At 57.9% G+C, this 10,256-nt stretch overlaps 1 protein-coding gene across 1 annotated transcript; it reads left to right on the forward strand.

Annotated features, from left to right (window-relative positions):
* The first annotated feature begins 349 nt into the window (after positions 1–349).
* Positions 350–9,900, forward strand: MB (myoglobin). The gene is made up of 3 exons (XM_012787097.3): positions 350–522; positions 6,854–7,076; positions 9,224–9,900. The coding sequence occupies exons 1-3, from the start codon at positions 428–430 to the stop codon at positions 9,368–9,370; spliced, it is 465 nt and encodes a 154-aa protein (XP_012642551.2). The 5' UTR covers positions 350–427; the 3' UTR covers positions 9,371–9,900.
* Positions 9,901–10,256: the final 356 nt, after the last annotated feature.

The raw sequence follows: 10,256 nt of genomic DNA on the forward strand, positions 1-10,256 counted from the left end.
TCCCGGGCCAGCCGGCTGCCTGGTGCCCAAGCTTAGAAACATGACTGGTCCCTGCGGGGCGGCTGACCGCAGGCAGCGTTGGGTTTCAGGCTGCTGGCGCTGGCCTGGGCGATGCCCTTTCCGTCGGCTTAGGGGAGTCCAGACAGCGCCCAGCCTCCCCCCGGCTCGCCACGGACACAACCCCGCCCGCCCGTGGCCTGAGCTGTCCTGCCTCCCCACAATGGCACCTGCCCCAAAATAGCTTCCCATGTGAGGGCTAGAGAAAGAAAAAGATTAGCCCCCTCCCTGGACGAGAGAGAGAAAGGGAAGGAGGGCGGGGGAGGAGAGAGCCAGCCATCAGGTGATCCGGGAAGGCATAAAACCCGCTTTGGGGCCGGCGGACGCGCAGTCAGCCCGCACTCGCTCTCTGTCTTCCGCAGCCGGCGCCATGGGGCTCAGCGACGGGGAGTGGCAGCTGGTGCTGAACGTCTGGGGCAAGGTGGAGGCCGACGTCTCGGGCCACGGGCAGGAAGTCCTCATCAGGTAAAAGGAAGAGATCCCACTGTCCCTGCCACCCGCCCCAGAGATCAAGTGTGCTTGCTCAGTTGCAAGCTGGAAAGTTTGCCCGGGGAGACTAGCTGGCTGTGTGAGCTAAGGTTAACTCCCCCCTCGCCCCCAGTTGGTTTTTCTTTGCTTTTAAGTGTCAGGGATTGAACTCAGGGGAAACAAAGGCACCCGCTTCAGGCAGATGTAGCAGCTGGAGGAAGCTTGAGGATCAAACCCTGGCTGCCTGGGAGGGTTCAGTACTAGGAGGAATCTTAGAATTATACACAGTCACAGTTAACCAGGCCCTGAGAGATCTTGTCCAGGCACCTTGCCTACTGGATGAGGACAAGAAGGACCTGGGGCAGGGGGAAGGACATTCCCAGAGTCACAAGCCCATTTAATTCCCTAAGTGTCCTGGCCTTCACGGTGAGACAGATCTGGTTCCAGACTTGGCTCTGCCACTGAGCAGCTGTGTGGCCTTTGGGAAAGTACTCAACCTCTCTGAGCCTCAATTTCTTCTCCCGTACAATTAGGGGAAACCCTAAAACCTACATCACCTAGGGGCAGTGGGAGTTAAATAAGAGGACATTTGTAAGAAGCCTGGCACGGTTCCTGGCGTACACTGAGTTCTAGAAATGTTAGTAACTACTGTTGATAAAGCCCAGACCGGGGGCCTCTCAAAGCATGGCAATCAGAGAACAGAAGATAGATCCCGTTAGTGACCTTTGCAGTTGAATATGTCTGGAATCTGAGCGCCCAGAACGATGTGGTCTCCAAGCATACCCTGCTTCTACTGCAGGGCAGCAGAATAAACCAAAGAAAACGAAATTCTGAGTTCCGTTCATAGAGGACGCGTGGTCTGTTCGTGGACTCTCATTTGCCATTGCCCTTCCATGGTGACACACTCTCCTCTTCTCCTGGTCCTCCCTTCCTGTCTTGGGTTGCTCGGCCACAAGCCTAACGGGCTGCAAATCGACGTCCTGCCCCTGGCAGGACGTGGGTGCTGGGGTTGGCACCGGTGAGTGGGCTGTCCTGGCGCTTTAAATTAAATTTAATTTACAGACGAATCTCCCCTTGTTCGTGGGCCAGAGAGAGTTTTCTCTCCCACTCGGATGTCCCTTTGTCTCCCCTGGGCTTTGCCCACTTCCAGCTCCACCTGCCCAGGAAGAACAGCGGGTCCTGGACACTCTGTTGTCTGGAGTGTGAGCCCTTAGCGGCCCGTGCTAGAACACTCGAGGAAGGGCAGTGGAGTTTTCTGTTGACACTGATGGCAATACGGGGTGTTCCCTTATGTCTTTCTCCTCCTGTCCCAGCCAGCTGGCTGCTGGGGCTACATCAGGCCCTGCTTGATTGGATGAACTTATCCCCCCAAAGTCGATACCAACTCCTGAGTCACCGATTTGCTGTGTGACCTTGGAAAGTCACTACCCATCTCTGGGTCCTATTCCCTACTGGCTGAGTGAAGGAACTTCCTGGCACAGCCTCTGAGATCCCTTCCCACCCTCATGCCCGAGGATTCTCTGGGTCCATGATCCTCTCTTGTTTTTGGAGAGGAGGCGGGACAGTCAGGTGGGGATGGGAGACCACACTTTGCAGAGCAGGGTCTTTATAAATGATCTGGGGGCTGCCAGCCCTAAGGCAGTGACTTGGATGTCTTGAAGGAGACTCAGGGTGTTGTGTCATCAGGGAGGATTAGAGACGCCTGCCAGGGGCCAGGGGCCAGGGACAAGGCACAATGCCTGGGGCTGCTGGCCCCTGGAAGGTCCCAGAAGGCCCGATGCCCTGTCACGTCTTCGTCTTTGGGACATGCAGAGACCACGCCAGCCCGTTTGGCCCTCTCAGTGTTTGGGGTCCAGGGAGGATGGCTCCCGGGAGGGGTGGGCGATGCTAGCTCCCAGGGCTGCAGATGCCCCGTGGGAGCCGGCCTGCTCGTTCTGTCCCGATGCTGGCCTGGGCTTCCCTGCTGACCTTGGAAAGGTCATTTCTCCAATCCTCTGACTATAAAAGAGCAAAGGCTGCTAATCCCGGTCTGTTAGCAAAATGTCGAGGCCGTCACTGGAAGGCCATGAACACGAAGCTCTGGAACGCAGCGGCCGGGAGGGAGCTGGAGACTCCGGCCCAGGCGTGGGGGCTGCTGGCTGGGCTCCAGGGCTCTGCCTTCCCTGCTCCTGCCCACACCTCTTCTGCGTTATTGACTTCGAAGTTTTTGTTGGAACAAAGGATTTCAGGGCCATGGAAAGTTTGAAAACTACCGTTGGTGGCCACTACTTCTCACGTTACAGGGAGGAAACTGAGCCTGAGTGTCTCCACCAGCCAGTGGCAGCTCAGACAGAACCTAAAATTCCTGTTGATGGTGACATGATGGAGACGCTGATGATGGTGGTGGTGACAATGAAGGTGGAGACGAGGAGGAAAACAGCAAACATTGTGCAGTGCATGCTGATTGCCAGGCCCTGTGTTAAGTGTTTCACCTATATTAACGCATTAAGCCCGATAACAGCCGTTCGAGGTAGATGTCATTATGAGCACCACATTTAACAGAGAGGCTAACTAACTTGCCCAAAGACACACAGCTGGTAAGAGGGGAGCCGGGATTGAAACCCAGTACCTTGGACCCAGCACCCTGCTCCTGACTACTGCACAGCACTGCCCCACACTAGGGACAGGGTCCCATGTGCACTCTGGTTCTTTTGTTCTGGTAGAGCCAGAGGGTTTTTATGGGTGTGAGAGAGTGCTCAGTGATCCAGGTGGCTGTCTGCTTGGGCCTCAGTTCAGAGAACAGCAGGGAACTGGGCTCCTTTCTCTCTGACTTGCCTGAAGACCTGCCTGGTGAACCGGGCAGGCTGACGATAGAATTGAATGAAAATGCAGATAAGTATTTCCGAAATGCTAGAGAAAATGCCCTCTGTCCATTTCTGCAGGGCGAGGGGCTTCTGTCTGCCCATCTTTCGGATTGTTGTTGTCAGGAAATCCGGGGGTCCTTCCGCGGCTGCCCTGCGGGCTCCCAGCTGCAGGACCTGGGCCTGCAGGAGGCAGGCAGCTACGTGGTGCCAGGGTGACCTGGGGGGACAAGGTAGTGCAAGTCTCCTGCACAGTCTAAAGGAAACATGGGCTCTCTCTCGGGCTGCCTGGTGCTGAGAGTGGAGGGTGAGGCAGGGGCAAGCCTTTTGGAAGCAGAGAAATCATCTAGACCAACCACTTGGATTTACACATAGGTGAACCAAAACCCAGAGAGGTTGAGTGACTTCTGCAACATCACACGGCACATTGGTGACAAAGCCAGGACCAGAACTCGGCTTCTATAATTTCCAGTCCTGTGTTCTTTCCCCTAGGCATCTGGGGGAGGGGATATCTGAGATCCCCAATTGCCTGAGGTCCCCAGCTGCCTTGGGTCTCAGGTCCTTGGCCCTCTTCCGCCCCAGTCTCCTTCCAGCCTCCCGACCTCGGGCCCTTGCCAGGTCTCGCATCTGTCAGGCGGGAGTTCAGGGATCATTGTCGCCAGATAATAATAGCCAGGAGCTCAGGGATCCTTGATGAAAAGTGCCAGAGACAAGCTGTCAGTGACGCACAAGGCTTTGGACAGGGTCCCGGGAGGAGGTGGTGATATTGGTCGTGGCTCTGGGCACAGCCGTGTTCTGGGGAAGCAGGAGAGACGTGCTCCCAGGGGACGGGGTTGCTCGCAGTGCACACGGTGCATGCCGATGTGTGTGTCCGTGTGTGCACACGTGTGCCTAGGTGTCTGCTGGGGGACATTTACCTGTGCTTCTTGCACATCTTCATGTGCACATGTGAGTGTGCACATGCATCCGTGACAGCCCATGTGTGTACACTTGTGAGTGTTGGTAGGTTTCTGTGTGTGTGTCAGTTGCGTGTAAATATCTTTGTGTAACATAACGAAGCCCAGAGTCATCATCGAGAGTGCAGGTGTGGGGACCACACACTGCCTGGGCGGAATCCCGGCCGGGGGCTTGGTCTTTCTGCACCTGCGTGTCATCTGCAAATGGCGTCCACCCCACCAGGCTTGGAAGTGAGTTAACACACGCATCGCACTTTGAACGGAGAGTCAGTGTCCCATACATGTGGGTCTGTACTGGGAGTACCTTCGCTTAGCAAGGTGTGCATTTGTGTGTGTCCGTGTGTGGAATTGGACTTCACAAATATTAGACCCCCTTCCAGATGGGAGATCCGCTTATTGATGGAAGGGTGTGTGAGAATGGTGTTGGGAGTGGCGGTGATAAAATAATCTGTGTGCTTTGAAGAGCGGGTTGGATTTGCTTATCTCGGATCCCGCCTGTCCCCGGACCCTGGGATTCACAGGCACGGCCCTCCGGACAGCGACAGTGACCCCCGCCCCGATCTAAGATCACTCGTGTCCTGCCAGGAATGTGCAGACTGGGGCCCAAACCCACGGGGCCAGGACGCCGAAACCTCTTTCATCTCTTCCTATCCCTTTCCCTTCTCTGCCCAGCGGAGAGGGAGCTGGTGGGGGAGGGGCCCTGCCGGGGAGGGAGCACGCCAGGCTCCCCTCCTCCTCCTGCCGACCTGAGCCTGGGAAGGGGCCTCACCTCCCACTTTCCTCTCCTGTGAAATGGGGTGGTGACAGTACGGGGCTCCCAGTGCTGCTGTGACACATACAAAACACTTAAAATAGTCGAATCCTTGGTAGGCGTTCTGTCCGCGTTAGCTCGTGTCAGTCCAGTGCTCTCGCTGCAAAGTCGGAAACTGTCTCTCCCCTCGCTATGGGGTCCCCACCAAGCTGGTGGCTCTGGAATGGGAGCTGAAAACAGGAAAGAGAAATGCAAATTCTGCACAGAGGTGCAAGTCTCCCACTGCCCGATGATAGGAAGGGAAGATACGGCGTCCACATGAAGAAGAGCTGGGGGCTTTAGGTGACCACAGCTGAAGAGCGGATCATTGAGGAAGGCAGCTCTTAAAAAGACACGAGTTCATTCTCAGGTTGTACGAGAATTTCTCAGATGTAGAAGAGGAGGAGCTCAGAACCTGGTCATGGGGAAACCTCCCCAGGTGGTTACCTCCCCAGGGGACCCTGGTGGTGCCGGGTGCTTCCTCGTGACCACTCCTGGGCACGGCCGCTCAGGGCGCCGACTGCAGTGCACCCGCAGTGGCATTACAAGGACTCCACAGAGCCTGCAAGCCACAAAGGCAGAGCCTTTCGAGGAACCGAAGCTGTTAGGAGCCCTGGGCTCAGGGTCACCCCTGCCAAACGGTTCGGGCTGGAAAGTGCCATGAGTCATGAACTGTCTGATTTTGGGTTTGGGTCTGGGCTCTGTCACCCACCGGCCATGTGACTCAGGGCAAGTCACTCGTCTCTGCGGCCTTCCGTTTGCCCCCGAGTGAGATGGGGACTCGCTGGCACCCGGGGCGGTGCGCCTGCGGCGTGTGAGCGCCCGCCTGCTCACAGCGGGAAGCACTGGAGGTGGCTGCTCGGGTCCGGGCAGAGGCGCCCTGAGAGCCTGGCGGGAGTGGGCGCTGCTCTGTGGCGGGGCCGGTCAGGTTGCCACCCCAACCCAGGGAGGGACGGGGAGGTGCAGAGTCAGAGCTTGGGCTCAAGATACGCTAGAGGTTCCTGGGCCTGAGAACCGCCCTGGAGCGGAATGGCGCCCACAGGTAGAAGTGAGCCCCCCGTGGCCAGAGGTATTTAAGCAGCTGAAAGACAATCTCTGGGCAGGAAGCTGCGGAGATGGTCCCCAGAGTGGGCCGGGATTACTCCTCGAGTCACTCAGACCTGATCTCAGCCTGGCTCCTCCGCACACCAGCTCTGCGACATTGAGCTAGTGCGTCACCGCGTCTGTCAAATGGGAGCCACGCGGCTTTGGAGGGGAATGCGGGTGCAGGGCCTGCACGGGCCGGCGCATGGCAAGCGCTCCGCCAGCCGCAGCTCCTGCCCCGGCCACTGCACCCTCCAGCCAGACCCACTCTCATCAGCGTGAGCCCAGGGAGCAGTGCAGAGCCGTGCTGTCCTTCCCGCACCTCGCGGTGACGGCAAAGAAGAGGACGGTGCTGCCACTGATGACCAACGGCAACAGCAAGCCTGTGTGCGGCACTCCCCCGCGCCAGGCGCCCTGCTGGCACTTGGCGTGTGCGTCTCATTCAACCCGCCACTCAGGGACGTGGGGGGACACAGGGGGGCGCGGGGGATGCCTTCTCCCCATTCCTTGCATGAGCAAGCTGAGGCAGAGAGGTCAGGTGAGTTGCCCAGGGTCACACAGCTGGAAAGAGGGGGAGCTGGACTTGAACCCGAGTCTGGCCACCTCCAGACCTCACTGCACGTCCCCACTCCTGACTCCAGCCCCCTCTGTGCCCACAGGCTCTTTACTGGTCACCCTGAGACCCTGGAGAAGTTCGACAAGTTCAAGCACCTGAAGACAGCGGACGAGATGAAGGCGTCCGAGGACCTGAAGAAGCACGGCACCACCGTGCTCACCGCCCTGGGGGGCATCCTCAAGAAGAAGGGGCAGCACGAGGCGGAGCTCAAGCCCCTGGCCCAGTCGCACGCCACCAAGCACAAGATCCCTGTCAAGTACCTGGAGGTAGGGCCAGAGCGGGCAGGTGGGAGGATGGAGGGAGAGAGGGAGGGACTTCAGGTGGGCGAGATTTGGGCTCCAGTCCCAGCTTGGCCACTGACTTGTGGGTTGTCCCATGTCCCCCCATTTCTATCACCGTGGGAGCAGGAGACATGGCGGGAGGAGCTCCAAGGGAGCTGGGGACGCAGGGCCGTGTGGACGGTGCGTCCCCGGAAGGTGGGAACAGCAGGAAGGCTGGGGCAGCAATGAGGATGAGGACATGGTGGCAGCCACCAGTCGGGATGGGCCATGGAGAGCATTTGCCTGGGTCACCCCGTGGAATTCCCACCACTACTCCATAAGGATGGGAATTGCATTCAGTGTCTCCGTTTCCTTTCGCGTAAAACAAACTCAGAAGTAGGGAGTCCAGAGCTGGTGGGGGGCCCTGAAGCCACCGGGGATGCAGGCTCTTTCTTTCTGTGCCGCCGTCCTTAGTATGTGGGCTCCGTCCTCCAAGTTGCCTCACAGCCAAGATGGCTGCAAGAGCTCCAGCCACTTGGTCCACATTCCAAACAGAAAGCAGGAGAAAGAGAGGATGGCTCTCACTTAAGGCATCTAAGAAGTCCCAGCAATCTCAGCCAACAATTTTGTTCACATCTCCTGGGAAGTTAGTTAGAAAGCCACACCTACCTGCATAGGGAGCCAGGAAATGTCTATTACCACTCCAAATACAACTAGTGTTCTGTTACCAAGGAAGAAGGCGGAAATGGATATTGCACAGGTGACTAGCAGTCTCTGCCCTTCTCATCCCCATTTTATTGATTTGGAAACTGGGAGCTCAGAGAGGTTAACTAGCTTGCCCAAGGTCACACAGCTAATAAGCCAGGAGGTACAATCAGATCTATGGTACTACGGAACTCAAAGCTCTTAATCCATTGTGGCATAATATCAACAACCACCACCACCACCCCTCTTCCACCCCATCCCCTGCGACCCCACCCCGCAGTCATGCGCAAACAGTCCAACCTGCTCAGCATCACCGACATGACGGGCCAGTCCTGCCTCCGAGATTCTGCACGTGCTGCAGCCCCTGCCTCCTTGTCTTCTCTTGGCAAATCCCTGTTCATCCTCCAAGGGCCAGCTGAGAAGCCCTCCAGGCCCAGGAGGCAGTCAGCCGACGCCTTCTGACCCCTCCCAGCCCGGGACACTTTATCCTCGCTCCTGTCCCCGCGCCGCCAGTCTGCACCGTAATTTCTCTCTTCGCCCAGGGGTCTCCTGGCTGGGACTCGGGCCCCTCAGGGGCAGCGCCTGCTCGCCACCATTTCTGCGCTTGGTGGCACGTGGCAGGCTCACAGTGCAATTTGAATGACCAGGTCTGCTCTCTAGGGGAGAGGAAACTGAGGCTTGGAGAGAGAGAACAGTGTAGCCAAGGTAGCACAGCCAGTTAGGGGACTTGAACCCGGGTCTACCTAGAACAAGTTCAACTTAATGCATAAGCTCTGCAGACGATTAAGACTGAGCCGAGATGCCCATCTCCCCCCTCCCGGTGGTCCCTCCTAAAACATGCCCCACCTCGCCTGTGGGCCATCCCCTCTCAGGGACTGAGGGGGCCGCCTTCCCTCCACTCGGTTTCTGTGCTTAGCACAGAAAATACAAGGCTATACTCCTCAAAATAGGGCCCTAACCAAACCGAGTCATCACGTGCAAAAATTAAATACACACAAAGGGAAAATAGTTTCTTTCTAGATTTTCTGATTGTAAAATCCTGGATAAAATAATGGAATCTGAGCATTTCTCTTTTTCTCTGCTGCTCCCACGTTGGGGGTGGCCCAGGCGAGGGTGCCGCTGGGTCCACAGTCTGAGCAGAGCGGGGGAGGCCGTGGGTAAGAGGGAGGGCCCCAGAGCCAGCCCACTTGGGTACAATTGCCCCTTCCTGGCTACATGACCTCGGCACATGGCTTAACCTCCCCATGCCTCAGTTTCCCCATCTGGAAATCAGGGGTGGTAGTAGTTCCCAGCTCACAGTGGTTGTGGGGACGAGAGGTGTCACTACCTGGAGATCACACAGAACCTCACCTGGTGCCCAGTAAGTGCTCAACAAAGAGAAGGTGGGACGGGGTCTGACTCCCACCTGGCTGCACCCAGTGACCGGTGTCCCTCTCCTCCCCGTGCAGTTCATCTCAGACGCCATCATCCACGTTCTGCAGAGCAAGCACCCTGCGGACTTCGGTGCCGACGCCCAGGGAGCCATGAAAAAGGCCCTGGAGCTGTTCCGGAACGACATCGCTGCCAAGTACAAGGAGCTGGGGTTCCAGGGCTAAACGCCTGCTGCCCCTCCCCCCTCCCGGGCCCTGGGCCCCAGGGAGGGGGCTGAGTCTCATGTAGCCACGTAGAGTTTGCTTTTGAGTGTCTGCTCAGTGTGCGAGAGGTGGGCAGGAGGGGCTGAGGGGCTGGGGGTGGGATGTTCAAGCTGGCTTCGCACACCTGGCATCGGGGCTCCCTGCGGAACGTTGTCACCCCGGGAACCGGGACACCGGGGGCCCTTTGTCACTGTGGCCTGCACTGTCTGGGTCACACTTCGTTCTCCTTTCCTCTAAATCCCAACTCAATTCCTTCCGGCCTCCAAACTGACTTTAACCCCAAAATCCAAGCCGTTAACTAAGCCCCAGCCATAATCATTCTCCGACCCATCACCCGCCGCTGAAAAGGCAGCAGAATGTCCCTTTGCAATGAGGAGGAGAACTGGGCAGGGCAGGGCAGCCAGGGAAGCGTTCAGGTATCTGGAACATGCACGTGCCTTCTCAGGTATGGGGGTGACTCACCTGGTTCTAATAAAACACCCTGCAACGTCTCAGTCTCTGCCTGGCGTTTTTCAGCCCCTGGGAATGTGCGTGCAGAGGGGAGGAGGAGGAGAGGCAGGAGGGTGGAGGGGCAGGCACAGGGCAGGGCATGGAAATGGAAGGGCTCTGCCCTGGGCCTCGGGGACTGCCTGGCCTGGCGGGGAAGCAGGCAGGCCGCAGGCCCTCGTGCCCTGGGGCGATCGGTGCCAGGTGCACTGGGCCGTGGGAGCCCAGAGGAGACGGGAGAGGACCAGGGAGGAGATCATCGGTGTGGTTATCACAACCTCGGAGCATGCGAAGGTCACCCAGCTCGTAAGTGGCAGAGCTGGGACCCAAACTGTGGCCTGGGAGGTGGCAGCCGGGACTC

The sequence above is a fragment of the Microcebus murinus genome, chromosome 10 (assembly GCF_040939455.1).
Source record: "Microcebus murinus isolate Inina chromosome 10, M.murinus_Inina_mat1.0, whole genome shotgun sequence".
NCBI classification, from domain to species: domain Eukaryota; kingdom Metazoa; phylum Chordata; class Mammalia; order Primates; family Cheirogaleidae; genus Microcebus; species Microcebus murinus.

Coding starts and splice junctions, on each gene's coding strand:
- MB (XM_012787097.3), top strand. CDS start 428: ATGGGGCTCAGCGACGGGGAGTGGCAGCTGGTGCTGAACGTCTGGGGC. Junction 523..6,853: donor GGGCAGGAAGTCCTCATCAG/GTAAAAGGAAGA, acceptor CTGTGCCCACAG/GCTCTTTACTGGTCACCCTG. Junction 7,077..9,223: donor TCCCTGTCAAGTACCTGGAG/GTAGGGCCAGAG, acceptor CTCCCCGTGCAG/TTCATCTCAGACGCCATCAT.